The sequence below is a fragment of the Neolamprologus multifasciatus genome, chromosome 18 (assembly GCF_963576455.1).
Source record: "Neolamprologus multifasciatus chromosome 18, fNeoMul1.2, whole genome shotgun sequence".
Taxonomy (NCBI): Eukaryota; Metazoa; Chordata; class Actinopteri; order Cichliformes; family Cichlidae; genus Neolamprologus; species Neolamprologus multifasciatus.
Window position 1 is genome coordinate 22,104,377 of NC_140456.1, and position 21,902 is coordinate 22,126,278.

At 39.6% G+C, this 21,902-nt stretch overlaps 1 protein-coding gene and 1 long non-coding RNA gene across 4 annotated transcripts; one reads left to right on the plus strand and one right to left on the minus strand.

Moving 5' to 3' along the window:
- Positions 1–5,073: 5,073 nt before the first annotated feature.
- LOC146497886 (uncharacterized) lies at positions 5,074–7,013 on the minus strand. Its single transcript, XR_014870504.1, has 2 exons — positions 6,908–7,013; positions 5,074–5,382 (listed from the first exon to the last, which is right to left on the minus strand). It is a non-coding gene; the product is annotated as an uncharacterized LOC146497886 (long non-coding RNA).
- On the plus strand, positions 6,855–12,806 carry LOC146497887 (spindlin-Z-like). 3 transcript variants are annotated; one of them, XM_085139559.1, is made up of 5 exons: positions 6,855–6,875; positions 8,109–8,150; positions 8,862–9,121; positions 11,086–11,319; positions 11,692–12,806. In XM_085139559.1, the coding sequence occupies exons 2-5, from the start codon at positions 8,131–8,133 to the stop codon at positions 11,895–11,897; spliced, it is 720 nt and encodes a 239-aa protein (XP_084995685.1). In that variant the 5' UTR covers positions 6,855–6,875; positions 8,109–8,130; the 3' UTR covers positions 11,898–12,806. The 3 variants fall into 3 exon arrangements, with proteins under 3 accessions (XP_084995685.1, XP_084995683.1, XP_084995684.1); XM_085139557.1 differs by lacking the exon at positions 6,855–6,875 and adding an exon at positions 7,378–7,495; XM_085139558.1 differs by lacking the exon at positions 6,855–6,875 and adding an exon at positions 7,868–7,995.
- The last annotated feature ends 9,096 nt before the right edge of the window (positions 12,807–21,902 follow it).

Here is a 21,902-nt window from a genome sequence, read left to right on the forward strand (position 1 = left end):
TTATTTCTGTGGAACTTTTTTCACTATTTATGACATCAAATATTACTTAAAGTAGCTTAGATATTTTTGTTTGTTTGTTAGTTAGTTTAAAAATAAGTGGGTTTTTTTTTTAAATGAAATTAGCCAGGTGTTGCCAGTGTCACTGATTGAACGTGCACCACACCAGCCTTCCAGTGACCTGACACACAAACAGGCAAAAAGAAAGACAAGGTGGAGTGGGCCGCCAATCTTAGTTTTTTTTGCATATTTGTCAAACTTGAATGTTTCAGATCATCAAATTTTAATATTAGACAGAGCTAACCTGAGCAAATCTAAATGGAAAGAAATGAAATGCAGTTTTCAAATGATGATTTTATTTATTAATGGACAAAAGTTATCCAAACCGTCCTCGGTCTATGAGGAAAAGTAATTGCCCCTTAAAAATAATAACTTGTTGTGCCACCTTTGGCACCAAGAACTGAAATTGTCATCACATCACTGTGGAGGAATTTTGGCCCGCTCTTCTTTGCAGAATTGTTTTGATTCAACCACACTGGAGGGTTTTCAAGCATGAATGGCCTGTTTGACGTCATGCCAAAGGATCTCAGTCTGATTTCAGGGAAGACTTTTACTAGGCCACTCCAAACCCTTCAATTGGGTTTTTTTGTTTGTTTTTTTGTGTGTTGTTTTAGGCATTCAGAGGTAGACTTGTTTGTGTGTTTCAGATCATTGTTCTGCTGTATAACCTGAGTGTGCTTGAGCTTTGGAACACAAACTGAATGCTTTGCTTTCTCCTCTGGGTTTATTTGTGACCTCCTGTATGTGTCGTCAACGCGCTGTTGGAGTAACTTTGGTAGGACAGACGCTGTTGGGGAGGTTCATCACTGTTCCAAGTTTTCTTCATTTGTGGATGATAGTTCTGACTGTGGCTCACTGAAACCCCGATGACTTAGAAATGGCTTTGTAACGCTTTCCAGACTGACGACTTTGTTTCTCAACAGTTTCTTTAGACTGTGGGATGATGTGTTGTTTTTTAAAATCTTTTAGCCTGCTTCAGTTTGTCAGACAGGTACTATTTAAGTGATTTCTTGATTCATCAAGTCTGGCTGGGGGCAATTACTTTTTCACACAGGGTTTGGCAGGTTCGGACAGCTTTTTCCTCATTAAATAAAATAATTATTTTGTATTTATTTTGGTAATCATTGACTAACATTAAAATTTGTTTGGTGGTCTGCTTATATTGTCAGACCACATAAGTTTTCTATTTTGACTCAGCACATTCTTTTTTTGTTGTGTTTTTAAAGCTTGGCCAGTTTGTTTGTGGATCCACCACATCCAAAAAGGGTCAATACAGCCATAACAATTTATATAAACATACTTAACAGATGTTTAATTTATCCCAGTTCCAATACGTATAACCACATATGAGTCTGTTACAGAACATTTATGAATAAATTTGTACAATTTGTTTTTGTTTGTTTATGTGCTAAAAACATCATTATTGATGCTTATTTTTTGTTGTTATCTTTTACTTAATTGGAAATTGAGCAGATTAATGACTAAACATCAAAGGCCTAACAGCTACAGTAACCTGTACGACACATCACGCCTCACTGAACTGAAGTCTGTTCATGAGGAACATTTCTGTTCTGATCCGGATAATTTTCTGGATGGAGATAAGAAGTTCTTCACAGGAGTAACCGCCATTTGTGTTGGACATGGTTACAACACAACAATCATTCTTTGGCAACAGGATAATTCAGTCTGATCATTTTTGAGAGCCATATTTCTCTGCAATTTGAGAGTGTGAAAAAATATAGAATTGTTTCTGTGAGACAGAAGCTGAAATATGTGGGAGTGTGGGAAAAGACAGGCAAAGTTAGCCAAGGCCAATGAAAAATAATTAATTACACAATTTTATTGAAAATGAGTCCCACAGACCTGAACAACAGTTAAATAAGTTTGTTGGAGAAAAAGCAGATGTGTGCTCCTTTCTTTTATATTGGAGTTTGGATGTATTTATGAATCATGATACCGTGATAAAAGTCAGAGAATGCTTTCTTTAAAAAAAATCTATAATTTTCATGAGTTTCAGCATTCAATCGTTTTAGCTTTGTAAAAATGGGAAATAAACACAATGTCCGGGGGGGAAGCATTTTTCATTTTTCTGTCTGGATTACAGGAAATGCAGTAAAGAGAAAGTGTCAGAGTGTCAGACCAGAAAAATCAGCAGGTTGTAAAAAAAGGGTCACGCAGGATGGAAAGACAAATCTTTAGTATGTACAGCACTCACTAAATCCTTTTAGGCTTGCAGAGATACATGAGATTCTAACTGCCAACTTGATGACGCAGCTCTTGATCATCTCCTATATCAACAGATTAAATTATACACATGGATTTAAAAGGTAATTTTTCTCTCACTAGAAAAGTGTGAACTTCGACTTTTGGTATTTGAATTTACTAAACTATTTGTTTAAAACTGAGCCACTCAAAGCTAAAGACAGGTGTGGCCTGCAGTGAACCTGCTGAAAAAAAAACTCTTTCCACAGTTCTATATGAATGAAATTTCTCCTTAGATAAATGTGACCAAAGACGCTGTTTGAAAACTCTATCAGACCTGTGAAACTGTCTCTCTGAAGGGGAATTAGCTTTCATCTTAACATGAAAGAAAGCACAGGAACAGTCAGCAGCCTGCTGTATAAACACACCCATGTGTAGTTCTGTATCTTGTGACCTTACAGTCTCTCAAAACCCTTTGAAATCCAGTTCATAATACTCGAGACACTGTATCATCATGTTTGGTCTTGATATGTCTCACAGGGTTGTACCAAGCATATTTGCAATTTTATCCTCAGAGAAAAAGGCAAACTGTGATCCAGATAGGAAGAGAGCCCATCTAATTAAAGCTGCTGATCAGCAGCACGTCTCTTTCAGCCCAATACTCTGCTCTCTCTCTCTTTCTCGCTCTCTCTCTCTCTCTCTCACACACACATACAGGTTTAATTTCAGACATGCATGACACAGCCATGATATACCTTTAGCTCTGCCTTAGCTCAGGTTGCATAGAGATGGTGCTAATAATAGTGATATCTAATTAATGCACACACACACACTAACCTTGAGCTGACTTTGTAACTACACTATGCAATCTCCCTGCAAGACTTGACAAAAACCATCCAAAGTATTTCTCAGCAGGATGCAGATAATTTCTGCTCAGGAGAGCGTGCTTGATCTGTGAGTGTCTCCTCAGTCCAATAAAGGAGCACACAGAAGAGCTGAAAAGTTGGAAGGAGAGGAGGATACCTCTATTTTTGGAGTCTGTATTCTCATGGTGTCCCAGGGGAGAGAGCCGCTGTGGGCTCCCCTCCTGTGACGGCAGCGCTGGTGAAACCTCCAAGGAGCAGAACGTGTCAGTCAGACAAGTAAACATGGGGATTCGTATTTTGGAGCTTTGTAATCACACAACTTTCAGCAGAAATCAACAAAATCACGTGGAAAAGATACTGAAACTGGTTTTGGAAATAATTTACACTCACTCCAAACTTAATTTTGCCCAGAAAACTGTGTGCGTTGCACTGATGAACTGAAGGCCTTGTTGAAAAAGAAGCCGGACCACTTCTCCAACATGCGGGCATTTTCTGTTGCTGTGACAACAGCAAGGACCAGAGGAGGCATCCTTGGATGCTGGACAGCTTTTGTGTCTATACAACACTGGCTTTCTCACAAATGCTGTCAACTTTATGGTTCACCGTTTCTGACTCAGACTGCAGAGTGTTCTTGTCTGCGGTGAAATGATCTGGAATATATGCGGTCAGAGTGTTTTAATCTAGAACAGGAATTTCATAATTAGATTAAGGAGCTCACTCAGATCACCACAATAGCTGCTAATGGGGGATAGATAATGACTTCCATCAAATCAGCAAATCCAGTTGAGAGCTTATGGTTTTTAAAAAGCCACTGTGGAGTTTGCATCCCAGTGGGTGACTGAATAGACAAAAGTACTGGATCACACCTCATAATCTTTAAATTCAGATGCTTCCAGTCCCACAGATTTATAAAATGAAGCACCTAGCCATGTGGTCTGCCTTTGCAAACATTTGTGAAAGAAGGGGTCATTCTCACTGAATTTGTGCATGCTGCTGTAATAAGATGCAGGATGTTGCAACAATGTAGTTTGCAAAATTTCTTTCCTCCTAGTTACGCCACGATCAGCTGTAAATGGCATTATTAAGTGTTTAGGAGCTACAACAACTCAGCCAGGCAGTAGCAGAGCACGTATTTAGAGAGTGCTGAGAAGCAAGGTGTGGAAAAGTCTCCAATGCTCTGCTGATTTGGTTACTGCAGAGTTACAAACATCATGGTATTAACATCAGCACAAAAAGTGTGCACCAAGAGCTTCATGACATGGGTTTCCACAGCAGAGCAGGCCTGTAGGGGTAATGTGGAGGTGGGCTGGTGCTTTTGTCCATATAGTGCAAGTCCAAGGAGTGCAGATGAAGTCAAACATATGTTTATCCATTTCTTTAAGAAGCAGAAGCAGTGATCAGTGATTTCATTTAACCACTCAGGTTACCCCGCCAATATTAGGATCATTAGCTTTGACAGTGCCAGTAACAGGTGAGCATTACAAATCCTCTTCTTTTTTTTTTTTAACATTCCCAGTTGGTTGGTTACTTCTGTGTCCTGTTGGGGGGAAACCTCACTCTAAGTTAGATTCAGTTCAATTCAGATTAAATTTGGTTTCATTTGTCATGCAGGAAAAATAAAGAAATGTTGCTAGAGCTGTTAATTATATTGTTGATATGTGCATTTTAAATTTCTTTCTGTTTGAGATTTTAAAAGGTCTAGAACAGGTATATGACCACAAAAACACTTTGATAGCAGTCAGCTGAAAGCAATGTCACTCACATTTGAAGCAAAGCATCAGGTAGCCTGTGTGAGAAATTTGATCAAACTAAAGAATAAAACCAAGTTCAGTTTTCTTTACAAAGATCCAAATCACAAAGGCAGTCACCTCAAGGTGCTTTATTTCTGTGGCTGGTTGTGGGTGATGAGGTGGAGGACATTTACACCCCCCCCCCCCCCCCCCCCCCCTTAATGTAATTGCTTTTGTAAGTTTACAAAAAAACATTTTTTTTTTTAAAGTTTTAGTAAAAGGATGCAGACGCTTCAATTAAGATGCCAAAACAGTTCGTATTTGGTTAGGTGCCACATCTGGCTAATTATTAAGAATTGTAATGAAATGATATAAGAACGAAGAAGGATAAGAAGACAGTCATACATCAGCTACTGGGAGACAGCCAACCACCACTAGACATACACTAAATATACATACAAGCAGATTTTACCGTAAACAACGAGTGAACTCCCAGCATACTGACTGGAGGCAGCCATTCACAGGAACTGTAGAAACAAAGAGGACAGAACAACTGTGTGAAATACTATTAAATAGATAGAGACAAACAATACTTTAGAAGAAAGCTAAAATAATCCCAGAATAAGCAGTGGTGAGTACTCCGCCTACACACAAACAGAACAATGTTACACATATGTACTCATTTTCTGTCCACAATAACAGTTATGGCAGTTATGGCTGTTTAATCCTTTGTATCTGCCATGTGATTGGCTCTCCCCTGCTATGTTTGTTTTTCTGTAATTTAATATAAGTATGACAACCTTAGCGTGTATTACATTTTGTGAATAATAAATGGTCATTAGTTTGTGCACTGTTTTTATTCACCTTCTGATCACATATGAGTCATGCGTATACAGGTGGTTTGGCACAAGATAAAACCAAGAGCTTTCACACACACACACACACACACACACACACACACACACACACACACACACACACACACACACACACACACACACACACAGCGCGTGAGAGAGAGAGAGGTACTCTATCGTTCACTCTGCAGAGCAACGAGTCCATCGCTGAAGTCTGTTAAAAGCCCAGACACGGTGGCAGAGAGTTTATGTTTAGTCTGACATCTTGTGGTGGAATTAAACACTTCACCTACAAAAACGACCAATCACGCCTTTCGTGTAGCACTTACTACATTCACAAATAAAAACTGCAGCTCTTTTGGTTAAAAGTTAACGTGTTTTAGATTGTTTCAAATTCTTGGACATGGCTTGAAATTTCTCTCAAATGTTACAAATATCTTTTGATCAATTACCAAACCATTAGTTGCAACAGTTGAATTATTAAAGCAATAAATATCAAATAAATACTGTCATGGTAAAATATAAACTAAAAATGAAAAAATTACATCTATTATACATAATAATTTAATTTATTTTATCCACTAAAATACCCAACATACTCAGATGTGTGTCTCAAAACAGGAATGTAAAACTATGCCTTTGTGCCATCAGAAACTGAATTTGAATAAGTTATCTGAATTGCTCAACTTAAATAAAAGCTTCTAAAACTGAATTTGAATTAGCCTAATTTAAAATCCAATGTATTGGTTTGAAAAAGATTGTCACTAAATTGAAACTGAATTTTATATTTTGAAAATGAATTAATTGAATTTGAAATTGTATTCCATCCTTCTTTAAATTTAGCTCTTGAATGCTTTCAGTTTCACTTGGACCATTCAATTTCAGTTCTTAAATTCAGTTTTTTGGGTCATACATCCTACTTTATGGAAGCCGTGTGGAAAAGAGTACCAGATTTAGTAAAAAACAAAAACAAAAAAAGTATCCATAACTCGAAATTTCGACTTATTTTCTCGACATTTCGACCTATTAACTCGAACAGTAACTCAAAATTTTGAGTTAGCTCTGTCAATCAGTAATCTACGTGAATGACGTAATTTTGTTGTTACCCGGAAGGATATGAGTCAGAGGAACGCGCACTCAAAACCGGATGGCGAGCTACCAATGTATAGCAACAAATTGGCGCTTTCGAGAGTACCTTTGCTGGTGGTAACGCCATGTGATTCAGCTAATAACACAAGGATTTCATCATTTGTGAAGCCACGCTGAAAATACTCAGCAATTTGTGCATTCATGACTGGCTGTAATACTGGTAGCTTAGCATTTGTAGCTGAGGCCTCCGGGTAACAAGGAAATGACGCAATTCACGTAGATTACTGATTGGCAGTGCTAACTCGAAATTTCGAGTTTCTTTTCTCAAAATTCTGAGTTAAAAAGTTAAAATGTTGAGCTACTTTTTTTAAAAGTTTTGAGTTAATAAGTTGAAATTTCCACAAATATGACTCGGAATTTCGAGTTATGGACACTTTTTTAGTGGCGGAAACGGGCTTCCATAAAAAATATGGAAACCTTGCATGTTTTTAAAGTCATCACGCTCCAAAGCCCTATTCGCGGTTGGATAAAATCAAAAGGAAAATTTTACAGTTTACTACGAAACCCACAGTCCTTTGCGCGCTACGCGTTCCTCTTGGTAGTTGTAGTCAGCAAATCCGTCTCGTTTCCGTGTGTCTTGCTTTAGGTGGAGGAATCTGCTCTGCAAAGACAAACACGTGAAATTATTGATCAGGTAGGGCAAACAGCTTATTTTGCTGGCTCCCGCCTAGTGAACTAGTCGACCACAGATGTAATATAAGCTATTTTTTTCATGTTCAGCCCTTATTTTTTCCGGTAATCCAGAAGCTGCAGATAGGGTGCGAAATCAGCGTTTACATGGCGATGCATTTCCTTTTGTTCAGCTAGCTTATGTGCAGAAATGCAGAAGCCAAAATCTCACAAATGTTTCTTGTTTAAAAAAAATGAAAGGTGACTGAGGGGATTTCCTGGCGTTAACCACCTACGTGGTCCAATTTTAGACACACTGTTGCTTGGCATTTCCGACGGCACTCCGAACGGCGGTGTTTATTCAGCTAGCCTCGGCGAAGTTACACATTTATTAGCCATAAAAACTTAGCTTTGTAAATATGTAACCTGTAGTCGTGTTAGCATTGTTAGCGCTAGCAGCGGGCTTGTCGCAATAATGTTGTTTACATCCGGTAATGCATGTTCGCATGGATGTGATTGATTGAGGTGAGGGCTGCAAACTTGAGTTTGCTCCTCTTTTCCAGAAATATTCTGATTATATGATCACATTTCAGCAGGTCCTGTTACACTCTTTAAATGATTTGTCTTGTTTCTCACAGGGTTGTGTGAATTTATGGAAACATGTCAAAGAAACGGGGCAGGTAGGCTCATTCAGCAAGTCAGATTTAACACCTTTGACCCTGCTGTTACAATGTAACACAGTACACACACACATTTCACTTTATACTTCCCCTTTGAATGACACTGTAGTAACATATGGTCAGATCATCAGTCAGCACTTAAATATAAGCTTAAACGTTTACTGACCTGGAAAAGATGGCCAGTGGTGACCAGTTGTCTGTAACCAGTCCATCCAGATATGCTCTGAGTGTTTAGATGATAATTATAAATATTGTTATTTAAGCTTGTTTATCAGCATAGCAGGCGCTTTTAATTATTAACCTGGCATATTGTAATCTTGATAAGAAAGCGTATGGGCCACTTAATTTTTTTTTTTAATGTTTTTGCTGTCTGTTTATGGTATAGATACAACAGCCAACCTTCTACATTATTTTCACACAATATCTGTGAAGTTAAAGGCTTTAAAGATTCAGTAGTGTAAAAGACGACAGCCCATGGCAGATTTTACTTTGAAGCTCGACTTTGAAGTGATGGCTTTTGAATATTAAATTTAAAATAGTTTCACACTCATTTGTTTATGTAACATTTTGATAGTTCTCATTGTTTGGGTTGACTGAACTCTCTGTCATAAGAGGTAACGCAAACAATATTCTGATGGAACAGCTTAAGTTCATCATACCCGCACTAACGTATGAATGCTAACGTGGCGCTTGCTCCATTCCTGTTTACAGGAAGCGCAGCAGTGGAGAGCTGAGTGAGAGCTCGGCGTCGACCCTGAGTCCGGACCCTGACAACCTACTGGGCCGCAGGATTCAGCACACCTGGAGGGAGAAGGGCAACGTAACCAAATGGAAGGGCACAGTTTTGGAGCGCCTGTCTGTAAACACCTCCCTCTACATGGTCAAATATGACGGCTTCGATTGCGTCTACGGAATCGAGCTCTTCAAAGACAGCCGGGTATCCAACCTGCAGGTCCTGGCAGAGAAAGTTGGTGAGTGTCATGATGAAGCTCTAATCACTGATATTTTGCTTGAATTTAAATGTTTTATACTCAATTATTGAAATTTAAATGGACTTTGTCATGTCTGCAGTGCATCATGCTGCATGTCACTTTTTTGTAGGATTCCCTGCTGAATTTCATGTTGGTGTTTATCTCATTTAGGTCTGTGGGGATACACTGTGAAGCAAATTTGCCATAGCTGTGCATTAGCCGCCTCGATTAAACCTAAAATCCCAGTCGAAGATAATGCGCTTCACGCTGGTAGACACGAACTTTGTTTCCCCTCTGAGGTTTATTGCACATTCTCACTAAGGGTGTGGATTGACGCATCATTTGACTCCACTTCTGCTTCAGTCAAAGAAATAGGCATAATCGAATGCTTAAAAATAAATAGCAGGAAAGAGTAGAGAGGAATACTGGAAGAAAATCTTTAATGGTTAAAATCCATGTATTTATTTTGCCAGTTGTACACTTACTGAGGCTCTTTGTTTCTGATGTGGCTGATGCACATTTGAGCCATTAAACTTGATTAATTTAAACACGATACATCATTCAGTGCACCTCTAACGTAACAGGTTGCTGAGATCATGTGCTGCTATGACAGGAGAAAACTACATGATCCACTCCTGCCAAGAGTATGCTTTCAGCATTTTATGGTGCCACATTTTTGTCTGTTTGCATCGATATTTGCCTTGCTAAATGCAGGCTTGTTTGTGTGCAACCTTCCAAAAAACCAGCAGAGCATAGCTATGAAGCTGTAGAAGGCTTACTGGTTGAAAAAAAAAACCACTCGGCTGGCTCTGTGTGTGTTATAATTTAGTGCTTTTCTTTGCTGCCTGAACACGAGCAAGAGTAGCCCACTCGTGGGTTCTTTGTGGCACTGCCCTCTGGTGACATTACATAGCCATAGCATGCAGATGACCGTCTGTAAAGCTGTGCATAGGCTCTGCGTAGGAGCCGTTATTTACCCTGGTGACCTAGTCAGGTAAAAAAGAAAAAAAAGAGCCACCTTTGTAATGTTGAAAACTCTGGCTTTAGGCTCTACATGGCTCGCTAATCTCTATTCATAGCACACCCTTAGGTGTGGTGACGAACTTTGTGTATTTAATAGCAACGTAACTACTGCTGGTTACACAAAACACACCTCTCTCTTTTTACTTGAGGACCGTATTAAACAGCATAATAATTTACCAGCATATAAAATGATTTAAATTTCAGTGGCTTATTGGTTTATATCAGGATACCTTATTTTACATGGTGAGATGTTAATATGTTATAACTGCACATTTAACCCCTGAGATATTTTAACATGAGAAAAAAAAAAGTAAAATTTCTGCTGTACATCTCAGTTTTTATACATGAAATAAGAAATGCTGCTGTAGCTGCTGAAAGAAGTCTGTGAGCATGACTCTGGGCTTAAATTGTAAGAAATAATTGTGTAAAAGTTCTGGTTGCTCATTACCCAGACTGTCCTATAAATATAAAACAGAAACTTTCTGTTAATTCACAGAAATCTGAACATAGAGAAAACAGAAATTTCACCAATTGTTAGTGTGAACATTTTTTTCTGTCTTTTAATTGTTTATCCATTAATAAATTACTTTGGTGTATTATGAATTCCCACCGGGGAGGTCTTTATCAGCAAGAAAACCTGTAAAACGTATAAAAATACGTCCAGTGAACCAGATTGGCATCTTTGCTGGGCCAGTTCTGGCCCCGGGGCCTTATTTTTGACACCCCGGCTGAACATGATGACAATCTTTGTCGTCCTTTACCAAGAAATAGTCTTTTATTTTCTAATTTAAAATGTAAAGCTGGCAGCATCAGAATAAAGCATTGGGGGAAATATAATGTCATATAAAATAGATTTTAGTGTTTTCATTTATCCTGTTGTCTTGGGTCTGTACATTTTTTTGGATTGATGGACTCATTGAAGTGTCTTCTCATTTCCACAGTGAACAATAAGATCAAGGTGCCTCCTGGGGCGGAGGAGCTGGTGGGTCGAGCAGTGGAGCATCTGTTCGAGAAGGAGGATGGGGAGAAAAATGAGTGGCGAGGCATGGTGTTGTCCCGGGCCCCAATCATGACCCACTGGTATTACATCACCTATGAGAAGGACCCGGTGCTCTACATGTACCAGCTGTGGGACGACTATAAGGACGGGGACCTGCACGTCCTGCCGGAGTCAGGTATGGTAATGTGAGCTTCGCTGTCAGTGTGCATAAAACTGTCAGTGTTTTATATTTCCGATTCTCCTGGAAAAGTGGGAGGAAGAGAACAGGACAAATTTACATAGTCTGCATTGCAAAACACTCCAGCATCTCTGGCTCGTTCTTCTCCTCCTGAACATTTTGTTCAGAATTTCTGCTTAGTTAGGAGAGTATGATCTGCTGCTTTAGAGGAATTTATTCATGAATGAACTGTGGCAAGCACAGGTGGTGGGTTAAAGGTCATGTTCAAACAACAGGTAACAGGCTTGGAAGCCTGTATCAAATACACGTATGTGGCTGAGTAAATGCTGTCCAGCACGGCATCATGTGGTTTTTCTGTTTGCCATCCAGAGAACAAACACCTGCTGCCAGCGGACAGGAAGCCAGGTGAGGAGCCAGAGAGCCTCGTCGGGAAGCAGGTAGAGTACGTCACAGATAACGGTCTGAAGAGGACGGGTTTGGTCATCTACCAGGTCCCGGCGAAGCCCACCGTCTACTACATAAAGTATGACGACGATGTTCACATCCACGTCTACGACCTGGTGAAGACCACCTAGTACTGACTGTCTGGTTTCATCTTCAGCTGTTGGCTCAAGTTTTACCCCAACAAGTCGTTACCTGTTAAAGTGTTAAAGGTTTCAGCTTTCCTCCAGTGGGAGGCAACATGCCGAAAAGGCCATTTTTATTTTCTCATCTTGTCCCATATGGGCCTGCGTCATTCTATGATAACAACACATCTTGGTTTTGATTCTGAATTTTAAGTTGAACTTAAAATATGGCACTTAAAGTCCTCTTCAGTGTAAATAAAGCAGATCTGAGATCAGCTGTGTAGCCCAGCAGGTGAAATGGAGTAAATCGCAGGCGTTGCTGTTTGGTGCGACTCCCAAACTCAACAAAAGTTCATACAACACATCAAACTAATGTTTTTCTTTTATCTTTTCTATGCTTGTGTTATTTATTTGAATCTGGAATATCTGGCTCTGCTGCTGGTAAGGAAACAAACAAAAAAACAACAAAGAAAACTGTGTCTGCTGTGCTTCATGTGTGTCACTTGGTAGGCCTCAGTTTGTTGAATATAGAAAACCATGTGTGCTGATTTCCCATCGCAGTGAACTCAGATTTCTGTTGACTTGTATAAGCATTAATGAGACTGGTGTCTCGCGTGAATATAAAAACAGAAGAAGTGAAAAATCCATGTATGATATTTCTGTTCCGTTTGATCATTCAAACTGTCAGTTTTTCTACATTAAAATATATCAGAAACACTGATGTTGATGTCAAGTTGTTTGAGACGGTGTTTGTGCTACGCACTATTTATGTAGTTCAAATTGGCGACCAACAATGTTTAGTATTTTGGACTGAAAGTCTTCATTAGTTGCCAAAAATGAATGAAATACTGTTCATTGTGACCCTAAATATGTTTTGTTCTGTAAATAAAAAAGACATTTTTATGAACGTACAACAAAGCTGGTTGTATTTTCTTTTCCAGATGTTTCCTATTAACACGTTTATCTTGAGCGCTGTTAATATTTATGTCCAGGGAGCATGATGCATGAGTTTAGCCAAACAGAAAACACTCACTAGTCACTCATAAAACAAGTCAGACTTGAGATTTTAGAGATGAAAACTCTGGTTAAATAACCCGAGACACCGGAGCTTGTTGATGGAGCGGTTGACTTTGCAGGTAGCCAGATTTTAGCTTTATTCATAAGGAGAAGCCTCTCTTTAACCCACAGTTCACTCTCATCCTGTTTATTGGAAGAACAGACTCAGTAGCTACTACACACTGGTGAATGAGCTGTACTTTATCCATTGAGTCACGTGGTTACCATGGCTAAAAACAAAATGTAAACGCTGCTGTGGATAAAGTTTAGTTCTCCTGAGCCAAATTCCTAATTAGCTTCTATTTAAAGGGCAGGAAATCAGGGAACAGTTATTGACCTACACAGCTGATCATTTAGGATGAATAGAATGTAAATATTCATTAATCTTACAGCTAAATGTTATAATCCCTAGTGTTTATCTTAAAAATGTTAGTTTTTTCCCCATAAATTGGACTTTTAAAGCTTCCTCTGATTTTCTGTGAATATACTGGGAATAACTGTCAGCATACATTCACACACAGTCCCCTCTGCATGTTTTAAATGCAAACATTGTTAAGACTACATGGCAAGAAGATTACTTACAACTTACCAGTTAATCATCTTTTGCTGCTTGTGTTTTGTTACTTAAATGTATATCATGCTTGTAATTTTTCATCATCACCACCAACAACAAGAGCATTAGAGAAGACCCTGCACAAATATTTGCACTTATTTAATTGCCAGACACAATTGTTCTCTGTCTGCTGATCAGTCGTCAGGCCCTGATCTTCTTGACCACACATGTAGCCACATGCGGACTCACTCTTCCGCCCCCAGAGTCTCTCCGAGGTGCCAGTTCTGTGGTGATGGGTGCCAGCACAGACATCGGGGAACAGTTGGCATACCATCACGCCAGGCTTGGTGCCCAGATAGTAATAACAACGAGGAGGGAGTACATGCATTGCACAAGGTCTGTGCTCTTGAGAATGTGTCTGATGCAATTTGTCACCTGTTGTGCACTTCCTTTTACACATCCATCACTATTTTTGACCATTTTCTTTCCTCGTGAAACCATCTGCCTTAGTTGTTGGCAAGAGTTTTTACTGTTTCGACATAATGATTACTCTCAAGTATCTTAGATTGTGACTTTTCTCTGCTACAGTGTGCACTAAGTGCTTTCAGTCTTAACTCAGGAGAATGAGAAAGCATGAAGTGACGTGGTATCGCTGCTGTGCCAGTTTCTGTCTGTGCTGTAGGTGTCAGATGTTTTTGAGGGGTTCATGGGCTCAATCAGCGAGAAAGACCCCTAAATGTTGTTATTTTTTAATCAGTAGGAATCAGACTTTTCCATTTCTCTGTCTCATGTAACCTACAACAGCGATCACACCAGAAATACAGCTAAAAAGCATTTAAATTAGCCACATTTGCTGCTGAAAGCTGACTCTTCCATTAAATTAATAAATATTTTTCTTTTTCATCGTGGGCCTAAAATTAAGAGGCTGAAATGAGCCTCATGAGGTTGAATAGGACTATCCATACACTCAGTGAATTATATGAAAGGCTGTTGTGAGAGAATCCTCCGATCTATTTTTTTCTTCCTTTTATCGTTATTGCAGTACCTTCCTCAAAAACCTTGAAACTTTGTCTGCATTCTTATTGGCCAATAAACAAATGCACTTGACTCTTTTGTGTTGCTTAGCAACACAAGCCAGACCCTGATTTTATATATGAAAAAGCAGGATTCAGCCAATCTGGAGACTACAGGGTGCAGAGTGATGGAGACCAGCCATGGTGCATTTTTAATTAAACCATTGCAAGCATTTATGAGTGAAAAGGGTGGAAGGCATTGTCTGTGGTCAAGATTATCAAAGCATGGTGACATGGTTACTAATTTCAGTTTCAGAGACAAAGATGAATGTAATCTGCATGACGGGTACATGTCAGTTTTGGATTTTAAGCAGTCCTTATTTTGTACTGATCTGATTCAAATAAAGTGAGTTTTAATTCATTTTGGGTGGACTTGACCTTTCTGTCATAAGCACTTTGTTAGCAATGAATGGCAAAGATGGGGATTATTCAGGTCAACCGTGCAGGTAAAGAGAACAACAACAACAAAAAAAGATAAGTCTGTCTCTACGTTTTCATGTCTGTCTTGTCTTAATTGTTTTTACAATTTATTTAGTATAGATTTGTCTGCTCTTGCCCCTCTCTGCTTTTATTCAGCAACTGTATGCAGCTTCTCATGTTAGAATTTTACATAATGTGTGCTGGTTATTGTGATTACTGTGACTTCATTATGTCTCTGCCTCTTATTCTCTCCCCTCTGCTTTAGTTCAATTCTCCCATGTGTATGAATATGACAAAAACACCAAAGTGCAGTGGAGCACAGAGCAGGTCTGGTGTCTTCTGTGCTGTGTGAACACGCCTCTCAGTTTTCTTAGTGACTGTAGATATCTTACATTTGCTCAGGTCTGTTTGCTGATATTAATCCAAGCTCAGAAAAGGACCAGATCAGAGTCCACCTCATATACAGACCAAATACTGGCGCCCAAAAAAAAGAAAAGAAAAAGAAAAATCTTATTCTATAATTATTTTGGACCTACTGGGCCCAAAGAACTGCGAGTACGTTCACAAGTCAGCCTACCGACACTTGTTATAATATTTGATGTGTGATAACTATTAGAACTGGTTTTGTGGCTCTTTTACCCTCTGGAGTGCATTAGAAAGCACACACATGGCTACACGACTGTAACAACCTCTTCTGGTGGATTCACTGTCTGGTCACTAAGTAGGAGCTCGTATTTTATTCAGTGGGTCACTCACAACTTTGATACATACTAAAAAAAAAAACTACAGGAAGTAACAGCCTGTTCACAGAAGGATTTAGAGCCTCCTTGTTGATTGATTGGCTTATATTCATTCCTCTGTCTCAGCTGAAGACACTGTAGTTAATTGGACACAGTGATTCCACAGGGATGTCCTCTGATCTTAGTGTGTGTGAGAGAGAAAGAGTGACAACCAACCTGTTCAGTGGTGCTGATGTGACAAAATCCAGAAATACAAGGATCTTTTTTTTTTTAAAAAAAAACAGGTTTTATTTTGCAGTGTAAATAAAAGAAGTGTCATTTATTCCCATGTGTACAGATTAATGATCAATAAACAGTTTGAACAAAGCGCAATGAGAATGAGCAAGCCCGAAAATAGACGTAGAAAAATAATACTGGGCAATTTTAGTCTTTTTTTTGTTTCTTGTACAAAGGGTTTTATAGCATTGTTATTACAGCATTTCCCTACGTGGCTTTTATAGTGTGTGATTCACTCGCTTAAATGATGCTTTTGATTGCAATTCTGCTGGTAATTAACATTACTGTGCAGCGAAACTCCTTCACACGGAGTGTGAATCAGAACATTTTACGTGATGTTTAAAGGGCAGGCTTCATATTGTTGCCTGCTGAATAAACAGGAAATTTCATCAACAGTGCCAACAATGAAACGTGAACGGCTCCTGAGCTGAAGAGCAGGTTCACATTGACGTGAAACTGAAGTTCACTGCTTGCGCTGAGAGGCAGACTGGGACTTGTTGTTCTTTGATCAGCGTCACAACAAAATCACTAGTCTTCCACTCAGCACCACCAGCACCTTCGACTCTTTTTTTTTTTGGTCACATCCACATCCCCTGCTTCCGCCTGTAAAAGAAGAAAAAGAAACAGGGGTGGCCTTTAGATGCTTAAAAAATCTTCCCCTTCACTGTGCAGCTGTTGAACATGAGGTATTGATTTGGCACCATTAGTGACACGAGCTTCAGAGCTGAAGAAGGTTTCAGGACATGCATGTGTCACAGGTGTTGCAGGACACCGGCGAGTGGCGTGCTGGTAGGTTGCGAACTTTAGATGTCGGAGATGGAAACACAACATGCATTTCCCATCTCTGTGTTTCCCCCCCCAACCCATTTCTCTCTGAAGCCTGTTGACATTCCATCCTTCCTTTGTTGTTGTAATGCCAACCTTTCAGCTCCTCTCAAAAGAGGGAGACAGGAGAAGGGTGGGTGGGGGGCACAGAGAGAGAGAGAGAGGGAGGAGAAGAGCACAGCACTTAGAATAAACGCTGTTCAATGGAAATGTGAAACCAGGGCATCAACTCAGTGATTTGTGTGTATGTGTGCGTGTTTTCCCCCCTTTCTAATAGGTCATATTTGGGGTGGAAGAATAGGAGAGAGAGAGAGACATACAGATTGTCCTGCATCCCCAGTATGTTTTTGAGCTGGTAGCTATGCAACAAGACTGGGAGTCAGTGGAGGAGGGGGATGGGAAGATGGGGACAGTTAGTGAGAGGAAGGAAGCACGGGAGGAGAGAAAGGGGGCTCCTTAAGTGCAAACTAGAGAAAAGAGGAGTGCTGAGCGGAGACAGCCCTCCATTTATACCCAGAGGAGACCCTGGAAGAGATTGTCAATAATGTTCATGACACTAAATCTCTTCATTTGCTGTTGCTCTTTGTTGCCCTGGCGTTCAAACCATTAAAAAAAAAATCATGTATTTAGTTTCTAAACAGCGACTTAATTGAATGCACGCCGTCAGGTTGTGTTAATATTCAGCGAATGTGCCGACACGGTTTAAAATTAGCTCTAAAAGCCACAAATAAACATGCTCTTCCTTCCAGATCGCAGCTAAATGGAAACGATTAGCCCTCGACGTGGGAGCTGTCCAGTGTCTCGGTGCTGAATGACGCCCTACTTTTTTTCTTCTTCTTTTTTTCCCACGTCCATCTCTTCCTCAGCATCTCGCCTCGATTCCGGCCCGGGAAAAACATGCCACCTGTTGCTGCACCGAAGTTTTCTCTCTGGAGGTTATAAAGCCAAAAGACCTCTGATATCTGACTCATATAATCGCCAGCGATCCCAGTTTTGAAGTGTAGTAAGGTCACTTGTCTTCCCCCCACCTCTCAAATCACGGCAACATGACGGCATGATAAACATTTTCCCTCAGGCGAGGCAGGAAGAGGAGGAAGGGGTTGTCATTTAATTTCCCTTAAACGCAGTCGCTATTTTTTTCTTTTTCTTTTTGTCTTTTGTTTGTTTCCCTTGTAAGCTATGACTTATAGGATTTCACATCATCTCATTTGCTTTTCAATCCTTCCAACTGAAGGTGGAGAGAGAGGAAAAAAAGACAGGCAGCTTAAATAAACGATAGCAAACAGCACGTTAATTAATACCCAGCTAATAAGCATTGGTTTAAGAAATCCACTCACCGTTCTTCGACGGGAACAACAGGTGATGCCGACATAACATTCGTGCAGCGTGTTCTGGATGAGTAGCCGAGGCTGCACTTCTTTCACTGTTGGCTTTTCTATTGAAATCGGCCACAATCGGAGCCTGTGCGCCCTCCCATCTGAGCGCCACGTAATGGTTATCGTGATGTTACTGGGTAAGCTCGAGGAAGATGGATCAGTGTGTTTATATACGTCTGCTGCCCGGAGAAGACAAGGAGGAGGTGGGACGATGACGAGTGACGACTGCGAGTGGAGACCAATTGACGTGATTTTTTTTTCTTTTCTGTTTTTTCAGACCTTGTTAAGGGTGCGGCTTAAACCAGCAGCCAAATTACATTATGTGAAGGTTAGAGAACCATATGAATAAAACATATGGCGGGTGGAGATGTATGTCGGTGGAAAATAGTATTATTGCTGCTACTATTTTTATTTAAGGGAACGCCTTTGCTTGATTTGCTGTGAGTCGGTGCAATTTTGTGGCCTGATGTCAGCGCGTAATTCTAAAAACCCAAACGGTGCAATAAACTTCACCTGAGCCGGGCTTTGGTGGAGAGCACAAATGTAATGAAATTAAATCTGAACTGTGAGCTCGAGATTAACATTTACTTCATTTGGAAAGGTGAGTTGGTGGTCGTGGGGAGGGCCGTGGAGATTACATGCCTCGAAGCTCAAGTGGTGTGCTTAGGGGAACAAAGCTCAATCCGGTTTAAATTTTGAGAAATTTATGTGAAAATACAGAAAACCGTGTCCAATAAAGTGGCATTTTTTTATGAATATAATAAAGAAAATACAGCTTTCAATTCTAAAGTTTTACATTTTGGGGTATGATAAAAACAAATGTAGCCCTCATGAGGTTCCAACATTTTTTTAATACAACTTCAAATGAACAGCTACGTATGACATATTGGACCTTTTTTTTTTTAAATACAATGTTGCTTCAGTTAATCAAAGTTTGTGCACATTTCAGTCCATTGCAGCACCTCTATTCCTTGATTTGACTCTAGAATACTTTGGTATGCGGAAGGGTTTATGCTCAGTTCAGTGACTGTAAGGTGCAGAAGTCCTGTGGCTATAAAACAAACCCAAATCATCAGCAATCACCACTGTGCTTGGCACTTGGCATGAGATGTTTGTGCTGTGTTTAGTTTTCTCCAAACGTGGCACTGTCTATTATGACCACATACTTCCATTTTGGTATTATCTGTCCCATAGACTTTGTTGGGATACAACTTCGCAAACCTAAGTCCGCTGCCAGGTTCATTTTTATAGAGAAAAGGCTTTCTCCTGGCAACCCATCCAAACAAATCATACTTTGCATGTCCTTTTCTAATTATACTGTCAATTAGAAACATATTAGAAACAATATGTCCTGCATTTACTTAATTTTAAGACCTGCTAAGGACCAGATTTGTTTTGTTTTTTTTATTTTAATAAAGAAACTGGATTAGGTGCAATTTTCTTTCAACAACTGTACAAATGCTAATGTTTTTCATTGTATAATATAGTGTTTTTCTTTCGTTGACAAGCTTAAAGACTGATGGAAATGAAAATGTTCAAATCTTAATGTGTGAGTGTTGTGATCGTTAGGCAGTTTTAACTCACTGGTGTTTCGGCTTTGATTGTTGTGGATTTGTGATGTGGTTTCCAGTGTTTGTGTGGCTGACAACGGTGTTAAGGTTCAGCTTGCAGTGGGGCATGAGCAGCGTTCACCTTCAGGCTAGTTGTTAAAATGTTGATACAGTTCCTGTAATTATGTGCTGTGAGGAGTATGGGGAATTATAACAAAGCTGAAATCTTGTCATAGTTCAAGAAAGAAACAAAACTGGAATCAGGGTACATGTTTGAGGACATGTAGTTAGATTTTACAGTAATGAGCTGCTAGTTGTGATTCGAATAGAAACACCAAGTAAAGGAGTATAATAACAACTAAACATTAGGATTAAGCTACAGTCCCATGACATGTTTTACTGCTGTTGTGGTTTATGGTAGGCATACTGTAAAATAACGGTGTTGCCACAATGTACTCTGTTTTTCTGTAATGCTGAAATTCTCATACAATAGCCGATGGGATTTTGCATATGGTATGTATTAATAAACATACAGTAAGTAAACCCTGTGATGTGAAACAATTTGCAAAAACAAGAAATGTCCACAGAGAACAATATGCATAAAAGTTTTAAGGTTACAGAATTGGTGATGTAGATGGTAAATGAACAGGTTCTTATACAGTGATTTTCTACTCTACCTGAACACTCAAAGCGCTTCATGCAACTTGCCTCAGTTACCCATTCACACAGGCACTTTTCACTTTGTTTTCTATCTTACATTCACAAACATTCACACTCCAATCGATGCATCACAGAGCAAGTTGGGCTTAGTATCTTGCCGAAGGATATTTGGCATGCAGACTAGAGAATCCAGTGATCGAACCACCAACCTTACGATCACCTGCGCTAACCTCCTGAGCTACAGTTTTAATAAAAGATGTAGTCTATCGGAAATGCTCTTTTCAACCTTTGCATCCTAATAGTTTCTTAAAAGAAAAGAAGATGTCAAGGTTAGCAGGATGAAACAAAAAAGGAGTCTTGTATCCGTCTTTGAGGACAACCAAATCAAACACAGGTTCCCAGAAGACCTCTCATAGTCCATACTGTAAAACACACCCAACCCACCTAAACATAACATGTTTATCATCTTAGAGACACAGTAGAATGCTGGACAGTCGTTTCTGCATTAGAGCAACAGTAAATGCAAATGGCATAAGAGTCAAATTATCCAATTACTGACAGTTTTTGACCTACTTAATAGTTCAGTGTCAGTGAATTGGCTTGTAGGGGTCGAACGTGATTTCAGTTTGCAATCTTTTTTAAAGTTTTGATGTAATATTGTTTGGTTTTGCCGCTGTAATGATTCCAAAATTGAGCAGCTCTCTGAGTCAGCATCAAGCAGCAATGGTCCCGTTTGCCTTCATGCCTCCTCGCGCACCTTATCTGGACCAGAGAAAAACTGCAACGCTCCTCACTGAAGCTATTAAATAAATACATTGGAGCATCCATAATTTTGGTCTGCGTAAAAGATTCCACTATACCCATTGTGAATTATATTTTATAATTAATAACTGTTAGTAAACCTCAGCGTAGGCTATTAAGAAGCTTTGACTGTAATTAGACACTATTAGCTTTTTATGAGAAAAGGGAGAACTATTATCGTGCAACCAGAATGATTTAAAAACTGCAAAAAATCTTGAGCCCTGCTCATAAGTTTGCATGTTATCAAATCACGTTGACAGGTTAAGTTTCTCGCTCTACTTTCACATGAACTATAAAATACCAAAAATGAGCACAAATTCTCATTTCAGGTTCCCAAAGCACAGCGATGTCTGGAAATTATCTTGTCAGTGTTTTGCCAAAACCCCCGCCTAAAATGTGATATTTACAGTGACATGCAGGGAAAAGGAAGAAACTTTACTTACTGAGGAGCAGTTTATCAGCAGTCCATCTTTTCTTTTACTTCCTTTATCCAAGTTAAGACCACATGAGGCGAGAGCCTATCCCAACTGTCAGCTGTCATACTCCCTCCGCTGGTCACCAGTCTGATGCAGAGCAGAAGCCTATCCCAGCTGTCATAGCATAAGGTCTGTTGCAGGACTAACACATTCATGCTCACTGTCTCACCCATGGTCACTTTTGAATCACCAGTTATGGTAACGCCAT

Bases quoted from the DNA above. Each gene is read 5' to 3' on its own strand.
- LOC146497887 (XM_085139559.1), top strand. From the start codon at position 8,131: ATGTCAAAGAAACGGGGCAG. The intron at 9,122-11,085 runs GTGAGTGTCATG...TCATTTCCACAG, and splicing joins GGTCCTGGCAGAGAAAGTTG to TGAACAATAAGATCAAGGTG. The intron at 11,320-11,691 runs GTATGGTAATGT...TTTGCCATCCAG, and splicing joins GCACGTCCTGCCGGAGTCAG to AGAACAAACACCTGCTGCCA.